Genomic DNA, 23766 nt, shown 5'->3' on the forward strand with positions numbered 1-23766 from the left:
CTTTTGGCCATTACAAAGCAGGGCATACCCCAGTGATGGCAACTATACCTTCGGTTTAAGCAGAGGCTTTTCCAGGTATTAATTTTGTGATATCGAGTGATTTGAAGTACTTTCTCAGAGCAGCTTGTCATCAGTGGCACTGCCATCACTGTATTTGTTCTTCCTTAATGGCTTTGGAAGCACAACTCCTCTACCCTTCAAACAACTGTATGGAAGAGCCCAGGGACACATTTTCAAGAAATGCTAAAAGCTTTAAGGCAGTACCTCTTTGGCTTTAAGAGCTTTTTTTTTCTTTTTTTTTTTTTTAAGGCTTTGCCATTCTGAACCACCAACCATTTTTATCCACTAATAAAGCAGCACACACCGCTTTCTACATCCCACTGATATTCAGCTATTCTTCCTCATTAACTCCAAGCAGAGACCAATTCTTACGATCAGACACCACTCCATCCCTCCCCACCCCTGATTAGTTACAGGACAGTAAATGCTTTTTGTTTTGGCACGCCTGCCAGTCAACGCAATCTCCCACAGCTTTGTTTGCTGACTGCAAAACCTCAGCTTAACATAATGGGGCTTATATGAAGACATACAAAATAATTAATCCTCTTTATTGAAGACCAATGACACCTATCTTAATTAGGCCTACTAGGCAAGCTAAACGCATTAAGATGCTGTGGGTTTTTAGCAATCTTGGCTATGATAGCTCTTAAAGCTTAATACCAGTCTTTCCAGGTTTTTTTTTTTTTTGTAAACCACCCAGCAGAGATGGTGGCATCCCTACCACCACAATTTAGTGCTTAGCTCACTTTTTCTTAAGAAGTTTGCTCTCGGGTTGCAGTAAGCATTCCTTCAAGGTCGATTTTCCTTCACCTGAGAGAGGAGCTAAACTGCTGAATCGAGGTGCAACGCAATACCCAGGAGCAGTAACTACACACTGCAGCCCACACAGCTGGGCATGCCTTCAGGGGTTAGAAAGAGAGCAGTCAGCAGTTCGAGGATGTCTGGATCTCACTTCCTTTCAAGCAGAGGGGATAAATTGGCCTCCTAGCTCCAAGGCCTGGCGTCTCTGAGAAGCCGTCCTCCAACCCAGCAGCATCCCTCACTGCTGAGCCACTGGGACTGAACAGCCAACGCAGGCACTGCCCAATTACCTGATCCATCCCTCCCAGGTGATCATGTACTAGTTGAACCAAAATTCTCCCTTTCTTCCACAGGAGAAAAAAAAAAAATCTTGTAGCTGTTACACAACACTACAACCTAGCGGACTACAACACCTCTTTGGGTCTCCTTCCCCTCCCTGCTTTACAAAATTGAGACCAGCTATACAAAAATCCAGAGGGGGAAGGTGCAAAACCCACACCTGAACAGACAAAACCCTCACCCAGCCCCAAACCATGGGAATCTGGTGAGCGTAGACTCTGAAGGTAAGAAATAAAATACTCACGCTAGCTGTGCACCTCCACTACAACTTGTTCAGTGACAGCACTCAGTCACCACCGTGGCGAGAAAGCAACATTTGAGATTCCCTCCTTCTGCACAAGACTGCAAACAGAGCTGGCTTAGATGGACGCTGTCATTACACGCCTCCCACACCTGGAAGATGCTTTTCTTAAGTAGCAGCAGCTCTTCTGCTCAACGAGCAAGCAGAAATTATCACACCTCCCCATGAAACGTTATTGGGCTATGAGAAAATCAGTGCCAAAAATTACTCTAGTCCCAGTGATGAGGTCTTCCATTATACATGTCTGGAGTCAAAAGGTTCTCCAAAGGAGGAGACATTTGAACAGAAGGTACAGACCACCACTGGTCCTCCAAATCTATTGCCATATTTTGGCAGCATTGGGAATACCTTACATGGCATTTCTGCACTGAAAAAGACAAGCTTGCTCACTGTAGCAAAGTAAATGTACTTCCTAGTATTAAAAATATATATATATCAAATCTATTATGTGATAGAAAGCTTTAAAGTCTCAATAACGTTTACAGGCCTGAAAATTTGTCACACACGCAGCTATGAAAACTTGCCAGGCAAACCCAGAGGAGTGCTAAGATGAACAGTGCTCTGTTTGCAGTGATTATGCCGGGCTGTGGGCTTGCTGTATTAACAGATCAGGAAGCTGCCAACGTGCAGGCTCGTAGGCAAGCCACTGTACGCACGGTGCATCTGTCCTCCCTGGCAGGCGTCCAAAGCTCTGCTGCATCACCCCAATTCCATTTGTGAAAATGCCCTTTTCTCTCTTTCTCCTTTAAGATTTGACAAAAGCTTCCGGAAACAGCGGTGCTCCCCGTCAACTCCGAGCCGGGGGGCAGGGGGGAGGAACCACCAAACACACACACACCCAAAACCACACAGCAATTCTTCCGATTTTCACGGTGAAAAGAGTGAAGCAGGCTTCTCAGGACAACTGTATTTTCCCTAATCAGATATGGTTGCTCTTAGGAAGGGACTCATTTGCATACGTTGTGAGAGCATGAAAGCCCATCCAACCTCAGGATGAATACTAATGCAGCAAGATTTGGTGTCTCTCCACGAGAAATGAACAACGGAGATTCCTCATTCAATTTAAATTGGTGTCAGTGCACTGAAGCTTTTGGAACACAAATACTGTTAACGATGTTTCTTCAAAAAAAACAAAGATTTGAGCAAAAAGTATTCCTCTACAATATAATCAAACAGATTTTCTGATTGCAAGGGTTAAACAGCAAGCAACGTCCCCAGTACTGTGCACATATCAGCTGCACGAAGCCAGCCACTACATAATGACTTGCACTTTGCAAATAACTCACCTCTGGATACTCTGTTGTTGCAGAACTTTGAAATAATGCAGATTTCAGCGCTACCATCAAAAACCCAGACAAAATAAGCTTCTGCCTTTCCTCCCAAATCACCCTGTCCTGAACTCAGATCCACCAACACAGAATTTTTAAAGAGGGAATACAATCTGCTATGCCATGTCCCAGTCAAGTCCAAAATCTCTGCCTCTTCAGAAGCAATGTGAAAATGCATTTCTTTTTTATGACAAACGTGTCAAACTGTGCAATTACCTTCCTTTGTACAAGGCGAGCCATTTCAGATCATTTTGCAAAGCTTAAATGCAAGCAGATTCAGTTTTTCTGCTCCCCCCAGAACGTATGGAGGGAGAACACAATGGGAAGTGCTGCACAAAGACAGCCTGAATTTATAGACAGAAAGACAGCAAAAGGGAGAGGTGGCAGGGGAGGAGCAACGCCTGGGGCTTCCCAGCAGTGACAGACCTCGGGGATCTTCTGTCAGCATTTGTGGAGCACCTGGACAAATTAACAGGTGAGCACACAAGAGCACAACATCACCTCTGATGGACTATGGTAAAAATGCCTTCAGCAGCCCAGCTTGGAGCAGGAACCTCACCCGTTTCACCCGCTGTCGTGGTGCACAGGTAGGGATACCTTCCAGTTATTCCTACCCTGCCTATTCTCCGCAGGGGAGCTTACACAGAGACAATTTCGGAGCGTCCTATATAGATAAGCACTACCAAATACACGTGTACATTTGTAGGCAGCTGTGCTGTACGTAGTAAACAAGGCACCAAGTGCACAAGATTAATCCAGCTGTGATTATGGCAGCTGTGAGGGCAGACGTGGAGCCATGTTCCAGCTCGGAGAACTCCTACGTATCTGAAGAACGAAATCTTGGTGACTTTGCACAGGAACTGGGATGCAAAAATACTATGCTAGGTATTGAATTGAAAGCATAACTTCCTCACACAAATTATGAAAGCTGACATTATCACTAGATGCCTTGGTTGAAAACCTCTCTTATCTCCAGCTCCAGTCTCCTTTGCATCCCAGAGGCTATCACAGACAACAGTACTTGGCAGTACATCAAAGCCCAGCACGCGGTTAAATGGGATTTGCTCCTCTCTAGTTCAATAATGCTGCCTTGTTCGTCTCGCTGCAACTTGCTGAAGAAAAAGATGCAAGGTCACAGTTAAATAATGCTCATTTCCTGCTCTAAGCATATTTACACTACAGGCTTTACAGTGCAGACGCACAGCATTAAAAGGGCTCCTAGTAACCCATCGCACATGAGCGCAGTGAACAAGGGGAGTTCACAGGCTTTTATTTACCAAAGGCTTAACTTTGCAATGCACTGTTTAAAAAAACAGAAAAAACAAAAATGGCTTCTGCCCCTCCGTGCTTGCAATCTAGGCAGGCTTTATGTAAGAAATGCATGAATCCTTCAAAGATTATCAATTTGCTCCATGATCAACTGATGGATACCAAACCCCAAAAAACGACCAAGCTGTCAGAGGCACAAACTGAAGAGCAGCAAGGGTCCCTTTCTGGAAAGGAGAAACGCTGCTACACCTCAGCTGTACGAAGCAGACCCACCACTCAGTTTTGGTGTCACACAGATATCTAGAGCAGTCATGACACAAGGCAGAAAAATGCTAAACAGCAAGTTTTAGACTACAGTCACAGTTGTTCCACACAGATTTTAAGATGATATGCTAACCTTGCCTTTAAAAATAGAAGGAAATTAAAAATAAAGGAATAAAAAAAATCTAAAGCCTACCTACGGAGTAAAGACTTTGCATGTGCACGTGGATATTGATGTAGGTAATGTTTATAAAACAGCTTGAGGTCATACAGCAAGTCGGAGGCAGAGAGGAGAACAGCATCCTCACTTTGCTTCCCTGCTGAAGTCCATAGCAGCTTACTTCCTGTGTTTACAGGGAAACGTCAAAATAATCGTATCACTGATATCCATTTATCTAAACTGAAAAGTGGTGTTTCCTATTTTGTCTACAACGGCATATTACACAAGTCTGAACCATTACCAGAAGCAATGCCCTTCAGGAAACAGCAAGACAACAACCGGGCGTGTTATTTGTTGTTTCCAGCGCTGCCAAACGCCAAGGATAGGGCTCCTTCCTGAAGGCAGGGTGTAGCAGGGTTGTCAAGTTAGACAGAGTCAGGCAATCTGTTGAGTTCTCAGAAGTGCCTCTGTGTAATTCTTAATATGGAGGAGTTCAGATAAGAAGTAAGTTAATACATACAATCTTGGAAGAAAAAAAAAAAAGAAAAACTATACAAACCTCACACTGGAGGACAATTTACCTGTAAAAAGCAGAGATAGACTGAACTTCCCATAACAACTGCAATTGAATTTGTACCACGGACTTCTCAGAAGGCACTCAAGATGAGACTTTGACTCTTTTTTTTTGGTGGGGTTTGGGGTTTTTCTGAAAGCGAGGTCTCAGACTTCCAATGCTAAGCTTGCGATCACTAAACAAGTACGACATACTAATTGTCTATTAAATGCCAAAGTTATATTAAGACCACATGTATTCTCATAGGTACACTTCACAGAAGCAGTAAGAATTACTTACGGAATTAGCATCGCTGTAAAGTGCTTGATGCATGGAACTTACACAGCAGAATACAGGACAGGGATCCCTATACTCCGCCTCACTACTGAGCACAGCTTTTCTTAATGAACAAGAGATCTTTTAATCAATAAAATTAAAGTGCCATAGATCCTCAAAACAGCTTTCAAGTTTTCAAGGAAAACTTTTACTTTACAGGTGAAAAAAATAAATCAGCATATTTGGTTTTAACTATACATTTGTTTTACTTTGTCTGTATCAGTTCTCAAGACTTGACATAAAACTGAGCTTAAAATCCACATCAGAGTTATACCTGCGGACAAAACTTGGCCATCTATATCACATCTAGATGGCCAAGTTTGTTTTCCAACCTCTAAATGTAGAAAAAGTATTTGGAGAAGCAACCAAAATGAGCCACTGCCTCGTTGCTACTCCTTCCACTTAATGGAATACCCAGAAACAATTCTTGCTTTCAGCGCACCAGAGTATTTTGATAACTAGACTAATAGGCTCAATACAGCTGTACAATGGCTTAATTAGTCAGGAAAAGGAGTGGCTGATTCTCATTTCCAGAAAATCCTCAAGATTAAAAAAAGAATACATAGCGCCACATTTCAGTCCGTGTCTCCTATTGCTTAGCTTTTTCATGCCTGTTTCATACAGAGGTGAACTTTCTGTAAAAAGAAGTTTGTCAATGACGACTAGTAACTAAAAGAATAAAATATTTGCACCGATTTAACCGCACCTCTCCCAGGAAGCAGGCAAAGTATGCGTCTACTCTCTTCAGAGAAATTCTCTGCTTTGATGGTCAGACTGAAACTCCTTTCTCTTCCCCTAATGACTCAACACAGCCTTTTCACCACCGCCATCTCAAGGAATAAGAATGAGCTCAGCACACGAGGAACTGTATTTGGAATAACAAAAATTAGTACATATTTCATAATAAATAGCTCTACACTAAGCAGTGGCTGTACAATCATCAAAAACATCTCAGATCAAAAAGCTGCAGAGCTGTTTTACAAAACCAGACCTCGGGTTCTTAAAATGAGAGTTCTTGTTCGATTATGACTGACAGGCTCACAATCAGGAGCTCACATCTCTTATAAAACAACTACATGGCTACATGCAGTTTATCTTGTATTAGGTGGGAAAGGAAGTAAATAGCTCTCAGCTTTGAAATCAAATTATTAATTTCTCACTATCTGCAAGAATAAAAGGAGGCTTTAATTCAAATCTGGAGAAAGAGGCCCTGACAAGATAACTAAAGGCACAGATGGCAAGCTATCTCAAAAGCCCATTTTGATATATGGAATAAGAGAAAACGCTCTCTCTCCGGACATAGTTTCCAAGGATTGCTTCCTGCCATTCGTTTTCTTTTAATAAACCCTGCTATTATAAAAAGCAAGACGTTCAAAAAGCACAAATGACGTATAGGGTCACGGTCCTGTACTCAGCGCAGGCATGCAACCAGGCCAGGTAAGGTACCTAGCTCCCACCGACCCGCAGGACTTGGAGCTTGATTCCCCTTGGGGCTTTTGAAACTCTCTTCCACCACGACCGTAGTAGGCCCTTTGCTTTAAACACCCCCTCAGCGTTTTATGGGCATGTTTACTTTTGTCACAAAGAGAAGCAGGCAATAAGAACACTCATTCTTACCGTGCTCTTCAGACAATACCACTTCCTCAAGCGAGAGCCACGAGCTCCACACACGAAGGTCTAACTCATAAACGCAAACGACTCTTGTCCTCAGCTGTCCTCCGGAGTCTCCATTTTCATCCAAACACAACATCCAGAAGTCAAGGACTTCAAACAGAGTCCTTGACTACCAAAGGCAGCAAGATCTCGTTGCACACAAAGGAGCAATAAGCGAAGAGTACCTTCGTGATGCGAACCCAAACAGGAACGGTAACTGTCACACTGGGAGACCTGACGCTGCCCCGTGCCAGCTCCACTCCAAGCCAGCCTCCAAGGATGCCTGCAGGCCTGGCTGTCACACAAGTGCTGAAGCAGGCACACATGAAGAATTCCTCCTCACGAAATACAAGCACTGAGGTAGATCCCACATGCAGTCTAACCCCAACGTATTCACCAGCAGCTGCAGGGTAACGCAGCCCGGCCCAACACGTTTCCTGCACCGTCAGGCTCCATACAGGAGCTGCAACACAACCTGCAAGCGAGCAAATCCGTTTCCTTTGTCCACATGGAAAAAACAAAGCCATTCTTGCTCAAGCAAAGACCCTGTGAAGTGCTGAAGGAGGCACAACAGCCTCGTGGCTACAGGCAGCAGAGAAAAAACAGCCTGGTCCTGCAGTTAAGGCCCTTCCTAACCCCATGCCCTCGTGGTACCAATTACAGCTATTCCTGAAAGGGAGAAGATCTTAACTGTCCCTCTGAAGGTTAACAGTTGAAAATCCACTAATGACAACGATTCATGTGGTGAAAAAAAAAATACATGAGAGTTAATGCTCAATTTCAGAGCAATGCTGGGACTATTTCATTTTGACAGTAATTTCAAAGCTGTGGTACTATTATTATCGTTTGTACTGTGCTTAAAAAACATCATATGCAACACAGCACAAACAAAGGAGTGCAACATGTCTCTACAACACGACGTGTTACCTCTGTAAGGCACATTAAGACAGACACAGACACAATAAACTTGTTTTCTGAGAGCAGCTTCATTACCCTGTAAAAACAGGACTGTCCTATTGCTAACTAGGAAGAACTACAGACCATTTTGCCTGCTGACCTGCCAACCAGAAGCGCTCTTCCAGTCTCATGGCTATTTACTCATCTGGTTCCGAGGGTTCACAATCAAGTTTTCATGACTTAGCAAGCAACCACACATCTGCTGACCATGCACACTCGCTCAGCCTGGAGAAAAGGCATGAGCAAAACATATTTATTTAAACCTCACGGAACTAGGCTTGAAGTAACGCATTTTAATGTCATGTTCACAAAAGGCTTCAAAAATTGGCAAGTATGGAGGTCCTACAGACCAGCTGATACTATATCTGAAGAAGTTCCTGCATAGGACAACGATGTAGAACTCGGAGAGAGGGTTGGAGACTGCAGCTCCTGCATTGGAGAAATGCCCTGGTGCATTATATTCGCTGGTAAACTCTTCTCTGAAGAGTCTCTGGTAGCGCCTGCAGGGTGCGTGGTAGTACGCAGGCGTAAGAAGTCGTTGCCCTCGGCTTCTCTTCATAATGCTTGCTAGAAATATTCACATCTTGCTTGTGTAGCAGGCTCCAGCCTCTAGTCCAAACAGGCCAGACCAGCCCAAACTTCTTATTTCTACCTCTTCTGCTACCCAGATTCATTTGGGCAAGGGGGCGAGCAGGGGCACGTAGCACCCGACAGGAGCGGATCAGCCTGTGGATCAGATAGGGATCCCCCAGATCTGGGATCCCCCAGGCAGGGAGCAGTACGAGGGAGCAGTGACCCTCCAGCATGACCCAGAAGAAGGTATCAGGACCCAGAAGAAGACATCAGCACGCAGCCACCGCGCTCAGCCCCAGCCCCATGCCACCTTACACACAAGGAAGGTAAGAGGCCTCTCCTCCCCAGCACATACATTTTGGGCTGTTTCACGAACACACGGCTCGGAACCTCAAAAGGTTTTAAAGATTTGGTTTTAAAGATTTGCTGAAAGAAAACTCTAACAATTTGATTGCCAGTAGGGATCTCTGAAGGCTTCACGAGTGCTTTGGAAGCGGGATGCTGGCAACGCAGCCAGCATCAGCAGCGCACTACAGCCTTCGGGAGGGAGAGCTGAGACGTAACGCGGCGAGAATAAATGCTGAACCGACGGTGAAGGGACCCTGAAGGGACCCGGGCGGTGTTTCCACGCCGAGCACCGGGGGAACTTGACATGGGGGGGACCGCGGGGAGGGGAAGGAGCGAGGGAAGGGGCCGCCGCCGCCTCACCTGGACACGCAGTTCTCCAGCACCGAGCTCTTGCCGGCGCTCTGCCCGCCCACCACGGCGATCTGCGGCAGGTCGAGCAGGCAGCTCTGGCCCAGCGCCGCGAAGGCGTCCTGCAGCCGGTTGACGAGCGGGATGAGCCCCTCCATCCCGCCGCCCCGCCGCTGACAGGTAACGGCCGCCGCGCCGCGCATGCGCCCCGCACCCGGACCGGGGGGCGGGGCCTCGCCGGGGAGGACACGCCCCCTGCTGGCGCGGCCACGCCCACCGCGGCGGTGGCGGGAGCCCCGCGGCGGGAACTCAGCCACGTGCGTGCCCCGGCCCCGGTCCTGTGTTGGGGTGCCGGTAACGGGGGGTCCCCGGTTAGCCCCGGGCAGGTCACGGCCGCAGCCTTCCAAAGCGCTGCCGGGAACCAGCAGAGCACCTCTGCCTTCCTGCGAAGGGCTTCGAGGCTTCCGTCAGCTCTGAAGCGAAAGAACTGCACCGGGTTCAATGAAAACCCCACGCTGAGGCTGAGCTGAGCACGTAACACGAGACTTATCTGTGATTACTGGCAGCAGTGACAAGGCAGAAATATCCCAGAGGCATTGGAGCCTTGCAGCGATGGTTATCCTCTGTATTTAGCCAGACACCGGTCGCGCTCAGCGTGACTAGCGAAACAAAAGGGAACTACTGCGAACATCCAAGCGGCTGACAGGCACTAATGAGCTGGAGCGTCATCAAAACTTCTTGGCCAGGGCTCTCAGTTAGTGTAAAAAAGTGAATCCCTACAGCAGAACAGCTTCTAGCCGCAAACACAACCAAAGGGAAAGCAAACCGTACGCAGACAACTGCATGGGAGCCGAGCAGCAGCAGGAGCCCCCAGGCACGTCCATTCACAAAAGGCGGATTTGGGAACACATCGCCAGCACCTCCTCGTGCTCCGAGCAGCAACCCACAAACCCAGAGCAAACAGCCGTGCGAGCAGCACGCTCTCGAGGAACCCAGTGCACTGTCAATGCCTACAGTGCTGGGGGTTTGGGCCTAACGGCGCACATGTCGTTAAGCCCCTCCCCGTGCAAGGACCAAGGTAAGAGCTGGACTTGTCCAGGTGGCAAGAAAAGAGACCGTCAGTCATCTCACCAGGAGAAACTGTGCTTTAGCTCAGGCTAAAATGTTTCTAGAGATTGCGCTTTAGCTCAGGCTGAAATGTTTTTATCATCAGTGTAACGCAGGCACAGCTTCTGCAGCAGTTGCTTTGTCACTGCGGTCAGATCACCTCCCCAGACATCAAGGAAAAACCTCATGAACCTTTCTGTCTAGATGGGGCCCAGGGTTATTGACATAATTATGCCAATTAGCAGCATGATTCTCTTTTTTCACGCTCCCGCCTGAGCGGGCCATGCCAGGAGGCACTGGAGTAGCTCTTTGGCCTTCCGCCAGCCCATGGGTTCCTGCTGAGGCTGGGAGTCGGGAACAACAGCATCGCTTTTTGGCAAAATCCTCCCGGTGTGAGCGGAGGAGCGCTTCTTACCACCCCAGTGAAATAATTACAGAGCAGCCTGGTGATAGGACCTCATCGATACAAGAGAGAAATGACCCCTAGAAAAGGCAGGACTCCTTGGGAGCAATGCTGTGGACCTCTGAAATTGGTAAGCTGAGGACCTCTCCTTTCCATTAGTTTTCTTATTAATTCTCTTTTTTTCCTTCCATAATTTTAAATAAATAAGGAGCTACCATCTATTATTAGGAAAAGATTGAGTTATTCCCCCAAAGCTGGGAAGTTTCCAAACCAAACGTTGTTTCTGCCTGAGCTGAGTTAAAGCCGCTAAACAACATGCTTGCCCTTGCACCTCCATCACAAAAAAAATCCAATATCCTCCCAAAAAGGACAAGGCTGTAGATTTCCCACCTTGTGGAAAAAGCATGGGCACTTGCATTATGCCTGCACGTGCTACCACAAGGGTGCTCATTTTTCAAACAGCTCCAAGAGATTTGTGAAGAAGGGGGAGGAAGGGTGTTGGAGCACATCTTCAGGTCCCCGTTTTCCTGGGGATCACGGGGCTGCCATCACTGGTTAGCCAGCTGAGCGCGCCTCTCTGTTTTTACCCTGCAGTCAGAGCTGTGCCCCACAATATTTATCATTGCCTTTTGCCGCGTGTTGGGCTCGGCAAGGAGCCCTGCCTCCCCCGGCACGGTGGGCAGGGGGCTGTCACCTCCAGGTGTCACCGCTCCTTTCCTACAAACAGCTCTCCCTAACCAGGCAGCGTGATGCTAAAAATGGGACGTTCAGAGCAGGTCCCCAGGCTGCTTTATAAATACACGCCAGCGCAATTCCCTGCACGGAGAACGGGTTATATATGAACTGCCACAAAGGAGGCTTGCGGATGCCTGCAGCGAGCAGCTGGGCACGCTGTCCCTGCGAGGAAAGCGAGCAGAGCCCGGCGGGGAGCAGAGCCCGGCCAAGCTTGCTTCCTCCCCCGGGACGCGTTCAGAAGAGGCAGACTCCTTCATGCGTGATTTTCCCTTCTCTCCAGGGACCTTCCTCACCTCCTCCTCTGTTCAGAAACCAACCCGAAGCCTTGCAGAGCTTCTCACGCAGCTGATCTGCAGAAGGCAGCAGGCAGCGCAGGCACCAAGCCCCAGGTTTTGCTCAGCGCCTGGCTCTGCGGCGCTGGCATTGCCGTGCCAGCCAGCATCGTGCCCGGGCATCTGCCAGGGAGGAGAGCTCAGAACAGAGACCTTGAGGCTGTGAAAGATAGACCAAAACCAGTAAAAGAAAGGCTGTGCTGCACTGCAGCCTGCAGAGAGGGTTCCCTGCAGACTTCCCACCCAGGGCACCCCGTGAAATGGCAGCGGTCCCCCGCTGCAGCCTGGCAGCACGCCTCCTGCCTCGGACACAAAGCCAGGCAAGCCAAGTGCCTCCCCCAGGGAAAAATTCACTGGGAAAACACTTCCCAGCCCTGCCACCCCTCGGGATATGGCTGGTGCAGCCCCTTATGTGCTGCGACAGGCTCACGCTGGCACAGGTCTCTGCAGCTGGAGGTCTCACGACCAGCCCCGAGCAACCCGGGCTGGTTGCAGTGTCAGGACGGAGCTGCTCGATGATCTGCACAGCGCTCTCTTTCTGTGCTGGGAAATCCAGAAAGGAAAGAAGTCAGCATCCCCGAGCCCGTCTGAGGTTGCTAAGTGACAGCAGCGCTTGTTTCTATCCCCCCTGTTTACAATGTGCCCACGCCTGGGAGGAAGGAAGTGAAGACTAAAGGAGGCAAACAGAAGTATACATTGCCAGAACACTCAACAGAAACGGTTGCCAAACGTATACATTATCTGCATGTTATCGTGACCCTGTGAAAAATTTACTACCCGTCACTTATTCCGGCTGCGGAGCACTTTTACCTGCAAAGAATTTCAGGTATTTGCAGCACGCGTTAATTTGGCACTTTTTCAGCTGAAATGCATTTCTCGAGCAGCATCGTAGGGCTGTCAGTAACTGCAAGGGCAGCTGCAAGGAACTGGGATTTCATCGTTACTTTCTGTCTAATAGATGTCTTTTGTTTTTCCAGCAGGATGTGGCATTACGCAGCAGTTAGGAAACCCAGCAGAAACGCAGGACTGGACAAAGGAGGGATGAACGCATCCTTTGTGTGAGCTGCTGCTGGGGAAGAAATGAAGCGGTTTAGATAAAATAAAGGGCGCACACACTAATCTATGTCATTGGAATTACATTGAGAATTGGAAACGGAGTTAAAAATAGCCCAAATGCAGCGCTGCTGATCCAGCTGAGAAATTTGCCGTTGCTGAGCTAGATGGATAACAGACACCCTTCAAAAAAAAAAAAAGAAAGTGCTTATCACAAAAAGAGATTTAGAAACGAACTGCGTGCAGGCAGACAGACTTGTGCACAACTCGAGCTCCAGCCTTGTCTCTGCCACGGAGCAGAAATCACGCGCTGGCCCCGACACAGCGCAGTGACTGCCGCACCGAGAACACGGCACCCAGAGCTGCCACAGCTGATCTGCAGCAGGGCCAGCCAGCCCTGAATTCGGGCACCAACACTCACGAGTGCTCTGAGCGCCTGGGGAAGATCAAAAGCAGTTTAAATAAAAAAAAAAAACAAAAAAAACACAGCATCTGCTTCCTCTGCATAGAAGCAGGCCAGCCAGAGGAGAAAGTAGGGCACAAAGTTGTCCCTTTGCACAAAGGAGATCAACGCAGGGAGCAAGGGACACGGGATCTGTGCAGATCGGCTTCCCGAGCAGATCCCCCTGCCAAATTAGAATTAAAATGCAGCCACGATCTCTGATCCCAAGGCATGCTTGCTGTCCGCACAGCTGTGGCAGCGCGTCCCGTGCGCAACAAACACCTCCTGCCTAACAAACACCTCCTGCCTCCTGCACCCGCTGCGGTCCCCACCAGCTCGGAGGGTGGGAGCCCTCGGGGTGTCCTTCCCACGGTCCGCACCCCGCTGGGGACCTGCAGAAGTGACCTGGGCGCTGCTGAAGAGCGACAGGAGGATGAGGGACGGCACGCCAACACCCTCGTGGTACAACTAGCTCCAAGGCAGCCTGCGGTCCCTCCAGCTGCTCCTGCCTGCAGGTGAGGGCACGGCGGCTCTGCCTGCCGGCAGCGAGAGGCACGGGTGGCTGCAAAGTGAGGCTGAGCTGCGCCTGCTGCTGTCCCGATACCTCCCGGAGCTGCTGCTGAGGGCCTGGCTCACTGAGAGGGGGACAGGGGATGCTGAGGGCCTGGCTCACTGAGAGGGGGATAAGGTTTAGCAATGGGGGGCAGGGGGGGGGGGTTACAAGTCCCAGTTTACAGCAGTGATGGCCAGAGAGACGTGGAAGAAGGACAGGGGCATGGTGGGGTCTGATTTTGGTAAGGTGAGTGGAAGGGGCAGCGGGCAGACATGTCCCTAAGCAGCAGAGGTGGCTTTACCTTTTTCATGGGTGCTGGGAGCTCCCCTTTGTGTGTCCACAGGGCTTGCATGGCCTCCGGAGGTGGTGGCTCTGGGCACCCTCCTGGCGGGTGCAGTGGCAGAGCGGGCAGCAAGCCCCAAGCACCTCTGCTCAACCATTTTCTAACCCAAACCCAGCAGCCCTGCTCCCCTCACCCAGAGCTCAGCCCTGCCGCAGCCCGTGGCAGTGTCACCTCCCTGCACAGCCTCCCTGGTGTGCCCCAAGGCAGCAGGGACATCTCCCACCAGGGGACTGTGGTGTGCCATCACTGCTAGGGGGAAATAAGCCTGGCAGAGCACCGCGGGCCTCGAGAGCAGCCCTGAGCTTTATTTGTACGGCGCTCAGCCCAATATAAGCACGTCTGCTGCCAGCTTCAGGGCAGGACTGGGGTTTTACACGCAGATGCCAGTGAGCAGGGCTCCCGCAGCCATGGAGGAAAAGCAGCACCAGAGGGAAGGAGCCGTGCTGGAAGGGACGGGGATGGTCAGAGCCATATTTTATCCACAGCAGGAAAGCAGTGGGGACCGACACAAACCCACAGTCCTGCCAGTCCCGGAGCACCCCTCACCACCCCAACGCTGTCCCACGGGCTGCACAGCCCCCTGCGGTCCCAGCCCCCTTTCCCCAGCCTCCCTGAGAGGCAAACTGCAAGAAGGGGCCCTTGCAAAGAGCAGGGCCCCAGCACCCCAGGGAACCTCGCTGGGCTCCATCCCGCTGCGGGGAGCACCTCTCCGTGCCAGCCTCGTCCTCCAGGCACACACCCAGGCCAGAACTGGCCCCCACAGGGTCAGACATCCCAGCTGTGGCACACGCAGGGGCTTCTCTTGTTCGAGTTACATCGAGGCCCCCCTCAGATGATGGTGACGGCTTGCAGCATGTCCGCCAGCACGTACGAGCTGTCCCAGGGGCGCCCAGGCTGCTGCAGGGCCCCCTCCAGCACCCGGGCGCGTGCCCCAAGCTCCGTGGGGTCGCGCCGCCCCGCGGGGCTGGGCTGGCAGAACAGGATCTCGTTGACCTCCCCGTCGATGCGGCGCGCGTAGAGCAGGGAGAAGACCTCCCTGAGGACGGCCAGGACAGACTCCTTCAACCGGGCGTCGCGGCACACCAGGTTAAGCACGAAGACTCCTGCAGCAGGGCGAGAGCGGGGTTCAGAAGTCTGCGAGCCCTGAGATCCCCCGCACACCGCCCCGCTCGCCACCTCGCTGCACAAACACAGCTCAGCTGGTGCCACCAGCTCCCTCTCTCGCACAGCCCCTGGCAGCACGACGAGCACCCTTGGCCCAGCTCCACGTCCCTGCCACCGCCTGGGGTGTAGGCGGCCACACGGTCTGTTCCCAGGTACCACCTACACCCTCTGCCTTCCGCAACCTTTCTTCGCACCCCCGGGGATTTCTCAGCCTGCCTGACCCCGCAGCGCTGCAGCCCACCCATTGCACCTCGTGCTCCCTTTCTCTGTGCCATCACAACGCCCACTAAAACCACCCGGAGCTGAGATCTGCTGGGAGCAGCGGCTTCCACGCAGCGATCCTGGCCATGGCCACCGTTTTCCAGGACGAGGAAGGGTGGCACAGCCCCATCACTCAGACCCTGCGCAGGACCAGCCAGCCCGGCCCCGGGGACTGCAGGGGCACCACCAGAGCTCCCCTCGTACCTTCTGGCTTGAGGATGGTTTTAACTTTCTGCAGGAAGGGCTTTTCCACAAAGGCTGGGGGCGGGCAGCTCATCCCCACCGTGAGGTCTTTGCTGTCCACATCAAACATGACGGCGTCGTACTGGGCTGGGGCTGCAAGAGGGAACACAGAGACTCCTTATTCCTTGGGGCAGGGCTGAGCCACACAGGGTGGGGGAGCAGTGAACAGGGAGGTCAGGACATCCCCTCTACCATATTTCAGCCATTTCTCTCTCATGGGGTTCCTTTGGGAGGTCAGGATGGATGGAAGGAGAGGATTAATCAGCCCGGGACCCGTGCCCCAGCACGCTGGGACGCTCCGCGAGACGGTACCTTCAGCTGCCAGCTTGGCCACGTAGTCCAGGCCATCGGCTACGTGCACCTGCATCCGGTCGCCCTGGGAGAAGCCAAACCAGCAGGTGGCCACCTCCAGCATGCAGGGGTCGATCTCCACCACGGCCACGTGGGCTTGCGAGAAGTAGTCGTGGATGAAGAGGGGCAGGCTGCCACCGCCGAGCCCCACCACCAGCACCGCGATCGGGGATCCTGCCGAGAGAGAGCCCGGGTGAGCCGCCAGCGCAGCCACGTTCCTGCCTCCCGTCCCACCCGCCTGCCCCAAACTGCTGCTGGCAGGGCGCTGGGGCTCCCCGGCCAGGAATACCCCTCCCCACCTCGTCACCTGGGACGGGGTCAGGGCTCCCCAGCAGGCAGAGCCCCGCCACCATGGCTTTGTGGTGCTCGCAGCACAGGTAGCTCTTGTCGATTGCCGTGGGAGGCTCGGCAGGGCCGGCTTTCCTCTTGTCTTTCCTCCGTTTCTTCTGGCCTGAAAGACAAGAAGTAAGGTGAGGCTGGAGGCAGGGGCTCTTACTGGGGACTAACCGACCCAGCCCTGTCCCACCAGCAACGTAGAGAGCAAAAACACTCCCAGAATCATGCTGGGAGAGGCCAGAGCAGGTCCCAGCGGGACTTTTACCTTCCTCCTGCGTACCTGGGGGAGGCGCAGGGGCCAGGAGCCGGGCCTCCGACTGCACCACGTTCCTGTTGCTGAGGAAGACGAGGCGGCGGAAGTAGCAGGCGTCGTCCCCCTTGACGTCCTCCACCACGTACTCACCGCTCAGGGGGCTGGTGTCGCAGTGCCGCACCGTGCGCACCCCGATGTCCCCTCCCACGGACAGGAAGGGCACCTGCAGGGAGGACGGGGACTCGTGGCAGCATCCAGGCTGTGGGGACGGGCGCTGGCCCTGTCCTGAGCACAGCTGGAGGGCTGGGGTGAAGCAGATGGGCCTGGGGGGCAGTGGGATGAGCCGTGGGCAGTGCACGGGACGCCAGGCTGCCCCGACACGTGCTGGGGCACTGCAGCTCCGTCTCCCTCGAAGCAGAGGAACTCAGGGCTGGCCGAGGGGCTCCTGGCCCCAATTCTGGGGTAGGCAAACGAGCGGGCTCACCTGCTGCCGGGCGGGGAGGCCCGGCGGGGCCAGCTCCATCACCTTCCCCGACAGCTCCGCCTGGATGCTGGCCATGCCCTCGTAGCGCTGCTCCCTGTGCAGGGCCACGGTGACCAGGCGCCCGAAGCCCGCGCTGGCGGCCAGCTGCCTCCGCCCGTCCTCCGTCCCAAAGAGCCACTCGGTTTCTCTGCCCTGCGGGACTGCAGATGGGGGCTGCGGTCAGGAGAGCCCCGGGCAGGTGCTGGCCCCTGCGCGACCACCCCGGCCTTCAAGGGAGGAGCTGCGGGGTACAGAGAGGCATCACAAGGAGGTAACGCTGCGTGACACAGCCTCACACCTACAGCCACGCTCCACAACTGAAGATCAAGAGCCAGGACCCTCCCCGATCCGGGCAGGTTCAAGCAGGGGGCTGCAAAGGCCACGTTTCATGATAAGGGGGTGTCCGATGGCCTTGCCACTCAGATTGCTACAGCCCTGGGCTTTGCAGGCACACAGGGAGCAGACAGCATTTCTGGCAGAGCCTGACGCAGCTCTGGAAATACCTGTCCCGCTGCAAAGCTGACTAAGACATCAACCAAACCCCCCAAAAACGAGCCATTTCCCTCTCCAACTCCAACAGGACCAGGACCACTGCTGGTACGGCAGCTCCCGGGTGGAGCGCTGTCAGGCTGCAGGCAGAAGCTGTACTCACTGATGAAGATGGCGAAGCGGTTGTCCCGGGAGGGCTTCACCGAGGGGCTGTCGACCACGTGCAGCGTGTAGCGAGGCCTCCCACTGCCTTTTTCACACAGATCCAGGGAAAGCTGCTCTCCGCAGGGGGTTTTGCTCAGCTGGCTGCAGAGCAGGGCGTAATGCTGCCTGTCCCTCACCGCCTCCACCAGCCGCTCCGCGCTCTCCATCCGCATCGGCTTGTCCTGCTCCTCGGGGCAGATCTCCAGGATCTGCTGCGCAGAGCCAGGGATCTTCCTGAACTTTGTCATGACGTACACAAAGACAGGCAGGACAAACTGCTGCTTGTCCCCGCTGCCGGCCACCTCGTGGACACGCACCACCCAGCCTTCTTGAGAGAAATATTCCACCGCTTTCTTGAGCACGTGGGCTTGAGCCAAGGAGACGCAGAGGTAGCGCCCTCCTATCTGCAGGACTCGGCTGACCTCGGCAAACATCCTGTCCACCTTGGACAGAGTGGCCTCCTCGTCGTCGGTGAGGATGGCATCCAGCGTGCCTTTGTCGAGGACCACCTGGAAACGGGCGTCAGGGAAGTCCATCTGGAGCATGTCCATCAGCACGTAGCTCATCTTCGGCCTCTTGCTGGCGCTCCGCTCCTGCATCTGACGGATCACAGCGTCGCTGATGTCGATGTTCACGATGTCCTCGCACATCCCCGTGTCGTACATCTGCTCGCTCAGCTCCGAGTTCCCACAGCCGACCACGAGAACCTGGGAAGGGGGACAAGAGCAGCCGTGATGGTGAGAACGCCCTGAACACGCGTCCCAAAGCATTTTACAAGCAAACACCACAGGCATCAACCACGAGCCCTCAGTGAAAGCTACGCCTGTAGCGCCTACAAACCCACCCTCCAAGGCCCTAAAATAACATTTTTATAGAGAAGTCACCCTGGCACAGAGTGATGCAACTACAGTGCATGTCTTCTGGGGATTATCTGGGTGTTTCTGCCCCCAGAGCCCCATCCTAGGGTGACGCGGGGGCCTCTCCTGTGCTCTTGCCCCAGGGCACCGGAGGCTTCGCATGTTTTGCGCCACCAGATGCTGACACCGCTTAGGGCACCTCGTGTCCCCTCAGCGAGCCGGTTCCCTCTGTGTCGCTGAGGTAGGGGAGGGTAAAGCAGAGTTAAAGCTTCCCCAACCCCATGCTCAGAGGACGGGCTGGACCAGCACAGCCTTCCAAAGCACGACGCCACCCGGGCGGGCACCCGAGCCGGGGGGGAGCCCCCAGGCGGGGCCAACCCCTGCTCGGCCGCGGGGCGCGGGCGGCGCCGCGCCGCGCCGGGGCCTCACCTTGTCGCGGGGCCGGACGTACTTGCGCAGGACGGGGCAGAGCTCGGGGAAGGCCCCGTACCACTCGAAGGGCCGCCGGCCGCGCTGCCGGAAGAAGCGATCCCAGTACCGGGCCGAGCCGAACTCGGCGGGGCCGCGGGGCAGCAGCTCCATGGCGGGGCCGGCCTCGAACCCGCGGCCCTCCGCCGCCGCCGCCGCCCCCCCCCTCTGACGTCATCCCCGCGCGCAGCGCGCCCGTTCCGCGCGACGCCCGCGCAGCCGATTGGCTGCCGGCCTCCCCCCCCCCCTCGGCCGCTTCCTATTGGCTGAGCGGCGGGAAGCGCGCCAAATTCTCCCGCGGGTGGCGCGCCGCGGCCGCGCCGCGCCGGGACCGGGAGGGAAGCCCCGGGCGGAGAACCGGGGAGAGGCGAAAAAGGAGCAGGCAGGGCCGGGAGGGAGCAGCTTTAATGCGGGCAGGCCCAGGTGCCGCGGGAAGGGCCCTAGGGCAGCCCGGGGCCGCTAGCTGGGGCCGGCGGGGGGCTCCGCGGAGGTGCTCTGGAGGAAGAAGGCGGAGAGCTCGCTCAGCGCGCGGTAGCGGTGCGAGATGGAGTTCTTCACTGCCTTGGGCAGCTCCGCGTAGCTGGAGGTGGGAGAAAGCGAGGCAGCGTCAGCAGCTGAGGTGCTGCAGCACATCCCCCCGCCCCTGAGAACCGCCCCATTAGGGGGGTGGCAGTGACACACCTTGGCCAAACCAACAAGGTCCGCCCCAAACGAGAATTCCCCATAACGCCATGCAGGGCTAGGAAGTGTTTTCTCCCTGCCACCATTCCTTGTAAGCGCGTTCCTCTTGGCACGGTAACAAAACACAGCCTCGACCTCCCCCCCCCACCCCTTTCCTTAAAACTTCCCTGAAGCGCTACAGACAAAAAGTGACTCACGTCTGGTCATAGCCGTCCGGCTGGAAGCAGGGATCCCAGCCAAAATCTCGAGGGCCTCTGGGCTCCACGATCAGCCCCTGCCAGGAGAAAGCCAAAAGGCCCTGTAAGTCGGGGTTCCCCAGCACTCCTCTTGCCTCACATCAAAACCCAAGCTGGAGCGGCACTCACGGTTCACGCTGTGGCCACCAAAAGCTTGGTTTGTGGTGCCGTTCTCGTTCCCAGCATTTCCCCAAGACGTGACCAGCATTAGCAGCTCCAAACGCAGAGCTCCAGCACGCTGCTGTATGCTGACAGCCCCTCTCCTCCCCTCCACACTTCCCAAATTCGCAGAACAACTGCACCACACGCAGCAGCGGCAGTGACCTTACTACGTTGTCCTTAAGAGAGCTGATAACGTCACAAAAGCCGCGTCACAACCCTCCCACCAACACCTACGTGTGTCCTGGCCTTTGAAGAGCTTCACGGGCTCCTCTGGGTTTCCAGTGCTGAATGCAAAGGTGCAAAGAGCGTAGGCAGATTTGTCTTCAAACCCAGCCAGCAGCTTGTACAGGCCTGAGCAACACAGAGAGGGTCCTGGTGTCAGGGCGCTTCCAGCAGAGCGCCACACGCCCACCTAGAGAGGGCTCACGGCAGCTTCTGCGGTCACACCGACCAGGGAGAGGAAAGACTGCAAACAAAGCTAACAGAACTTTGGTAATAAACGCCAAATGGATGCTTCCGGCCGAGTCCCTCATTTGACTGACCCAATATTAATTTGGGGGCCCCAATGTTAATTTGGGAGCAGAAGCGAGCAAGTGCATGGCACCAGAGAAGGGCTAAAGCCCGCTGAATCAGCGCGATTATCGCTCATGATGCCAGGGAAGCAGCCGGAAGTCACAGGTGTGCCAGGTCCCCTCTGTAAAAGACAAGGGATTTTCAGGAGCCCTGCCACCCGCCTGCAGGGGCGGATATTTGGGGACCCAGCGACGCAGGGACGACACTGAGGCTCCTGGGGGAAACAGCAAGCAGTGAAGGGCGTGGAACAAGCTCAAAGAAAAAGCGCAACGGGACAGAGCTGGACAGACACAAAAGGGACACAACACGCTCAGCAGCACCCAGCACAGGCTGGGATTTGTTCCCTGTGGCTGCGCAGCTACGTTTGTCCCCAGGAGCCCAAGTTACACGCAGAGCAGCGCACAGGAGGCAGTACCTTCCGGTTTGAGCTTCTCCAGGAACCATTTTCTGAAGGAGAAAAAAAAGAGGAGAGATGACTTTTTGATATTAATACTCAGAAATAAAGGCATCCTCGAGGCACTGTCGTCTATGTTTTCATAGCTCTTTGAATCTCTCTGAAACATACCGTCAAATCACCTCATTCTGGGCTATTTACCTAGCCCTTAAACTAAGTGGCACACAGCAAAAAACAACAGTATTTAATTTACTGCTCTGCTAAGGTCAAAGTAAATATCTCAGTTCCCACTCATGAGCACCAACAAGCTGAAGCACATTCCTCGATTCAACTTGTTCATGTTTTACACCCAGTTCTAGTGCACACATGACTAGATAAAGCTTTGATGCCTCTGCTTAGCTCAGCAGAGCCCGGAAGAGGGCATTGCAGAATGAAGTGAAGGACACAGACCAGTAATTACCTCCCTGAACCTATTGCTCCAGGTGCATGGAGAGTCAGTCCCCAGTGAAGCACATCCCGCCAAGCTGTGCTCCTCACTCTAAACAAGAGCTGAAGGAAGTTCCCACCTACTTACATGTACGGCCCTGGAAGCCCCCCCAGGGCATTGAAGCACAAGCAGGTATCCTCTACTATCACAGGTCCCCGAACCTACAGCAAAAGCCCAAGATGGAAACATCAGACCTAGAGGAAAGCACTGCCTCCAGACTTATTTTCTTACTCGACCCAGTTCTCGTGCTTCCGAGGTAACAGGGACATCACAAAAACCCAGCAGCCATTCTAGCTGTCACCTCAGTGAGGGCCCTCACCAGACAGACACGACCAAACCGGGCCCTCCCCAGCAGGCAGGAGGGAGGGAAGGGTGGCAGGGAAGACCTCTGGGGGGGGGGAATGAGCAGAGCTGCACAGTACTGCCCTCATGGGGGGCAGGAATGGTGGGATGGGGAGAGGGAAGTGCTAAGGCCACGAAGATAAAGCTGTGTTTTGTGTGAGCCCCAATCTTCAGCTCGTTTATTTTTTAAAACGAGTACCCCTGAGGCAGCTTTAGAAGGGGACTGTGAGGAGCTGATGGAAAACTCTTAAGTGCCGCAAACGTCAGGGCTGCCCTGAGGGGCCTGCCACGTCCCCTCGCTGCTGAGGAGACACGAGAGGCCCCCACACCGCGCACACCCGAGGCCGGAGGAGCACCAGCACGGCTCCCCCAGCACCGGGGCGGCTGGCGGCCCGGCTGGCCGGCACAAACACCCAGCACCCGGCAGCGGGGGGCACACGGGACGGCGGCGACCTGCCGGGCGGCTTCGCGGCACTTCTGCACGGAGATCTCGTCCGGCTCCCCCTGGTACTCGGGCACTGCGGGGACACGGAGCGGGGGGGGGGGGGGGGCGCTGAGGAGGAGGAGGAGGAGGACGGGGCCGGGCCGGGGCCGCGCCCCCTCACCCCCCTCACCCCCCTCACGACTCACGGTCGATTTTCCTGGCCACCAGCGCGTACGGAGAGGAGTCCCCGAGGATCTGCACGACCTGCGGGAGGCAGGCGGGGGGCAGCCCCTCAGCGCCGGGGCCGGGCCTAGGCCCAAAGCCAGGCCTAGAGGCCTAGGCCCGGGCCCGGGCCCGGGCCGCGCGTTGCTAGGCAACCGCCCCCCCCCCGCCCCCCCCCCCCCCCCCCCACCTCCTCCAGCTTCTTGGCGTTGCCCGTCACGAACACCACGCTCCGCCGGGCCGGCGCCGCCATGCTGCCCCGCGCCCGCTCGCCCGGCAGCCAATCAGCGACGCCCGCTCCCTCGGCCCTAGCAACGGCCAGCCAATGGGGGACGGAGGGGAATGGAGCGGCTCCGGGGGGGGGGGGGGGGGGGGAAGAGCGTCTTTGGCGGCTGCGCATGCGCGGCCTAGTCTCGCGAGAGTTGCGCTGCGAGGGGAAGGTCGCCATGGCGACCGGCGGGTGATGGCGGCCTCGCCTCGCCTCGGCCGGGCCGGGCCCGGTTTCCCCGGGAGGCGGCCGCGCCCCGCCCCGCCCCGGCTTCGGGCAGGCCCCGAGGTTCCCGCGGGGGCCGAAGGAGGCGCTGCGGTTTTGGCCGAGCCCCCCCCTCCCCCCCCGCGGCCTTGTGCCAGGGCTGGAGCGCCGCGGCGGCGGTTCGCTCCGCGGGAGGGAGCTCGGGGCGCGGCCCGGCCCGCACCTGCGGGGCCGCTGGCAAAAACAGGGGGGGCCGGAGCCGAGGCCGCGAGGCGCCGGGCCTGCTGCTCGCGATTTGAACGCGGTCACCTCGTGTCTGTCACACGGACGCTGCTGTGTGTGTGCAGGGCCCCGGGAGAGGAGCTGAGC

General features: G+C 54.8%; 3 protein-coding genes across 7 annotated transcripts in view; all 3 read right to left on the bottom strand.

Annotated features, from left to right (window-relative positions):
• DNM3 (dynamin 3) overlaps nucleotides 1-9445 on the bottom strand; it is a 178607-nt gene extending 169162 nt beyond the window's left edge. For all 3 annotated transcript variants that reach the window (XM_050712395.1, XM_035537314.1, XM_035537315.1), the window contains exon 1: nucleotides 9300-9445. In XM_050712395.1, the coding sequence (XP_050568352.1) occupies nucleotides 9300-9445 (146 nt within the window). The remainder of the gene's footprint in view (nucleotides 1-9299) is intronic.
• Nucleotides 9446-14541: 5096 nt separating this feature from the next.
• METTL13 (methyltransferase 13, eEF1A lysine and N-terminal methyltransferase) lies at nucleotides 14542-19594 on the bottom strand. 3 transcript variants are annotated; one of them, XM_035537317.1, is made up of 8 exons: nucleotides 19366-19594; nucleotides 18039-18786; nucleotides 17348-17547; nucleotides 16891-17086; nucleotides 16582-16725; nucleotides 16236-16448; nucleotides 15885-16016; nucleotides 14542-15358 (listed from the first exon to the last, which is right to left on the bottom strand). In XM_035537317.1, the coding sequence occupies exons 1-8, from the start codon at nucleotides 19516-19518 to the stop codon at nucleotides 15084-15086; spliced, it is 2061 nt and encodes a 686-aa protein (XP_035393210.1). In that variant the 5' UTR covers nucleotides 19519-19594; the 3' UTR covers nucleotides 14542-15083. The 3 variants fall into 3 exon arrangements, with proteins under 3 accessions (XP_035393210.1, XP_035393212.1, XP_035393211.1); XM_035537319.1 differs by having other exon boundaries at nucleotides 19388-19566; XM_035537318.2 differs by lacking the exon at nucleotides 19366-19594 and adding an exon at nucleotides 18964-19048.
• Nucleotides 19595-19791: 197 nt separating this feature from the next.
• On the bottom strand, nucleotides 19792-23243 carry ITPA (inosine triphosphatase). The gene is given in 9 exon segments (XM_035537321.2): nucleotides 19792-19984; nucleotides 20283-20359; nucleotides 20718-20723; nucleotides 20725-20834; nucleotides 21472-21503; nucleotides 22025-22098; nucleotides 22733-22797; nucleotides 22910-22967; nucleotides 23116-23243. Coding segments are annotated over 9 exon segments (606 nt in total). The 5' UTR covers nucleotides 23179-23243; the 3' UTR covers nucleotides 19792-19863.
• Nucleotides 23244-23766: the final 523 nt, after the last annotated feature.

This window comes from Cygnus atratus, chromosome 8, assembly GCF_013377495.2.
Source record: "Cygnus atratus isolate AKBS03 ecotype Queensland, Australia chromosome 8, CAtr_DNAZoo_HiC_assembly, whole genome shotgun sequence".
Taxonomy (NCBI): Eukaryota; Metazoa; Chordata; class Aves; order Anseriformes; family Anatidae; genus Cygnus; species Cygnus atratus.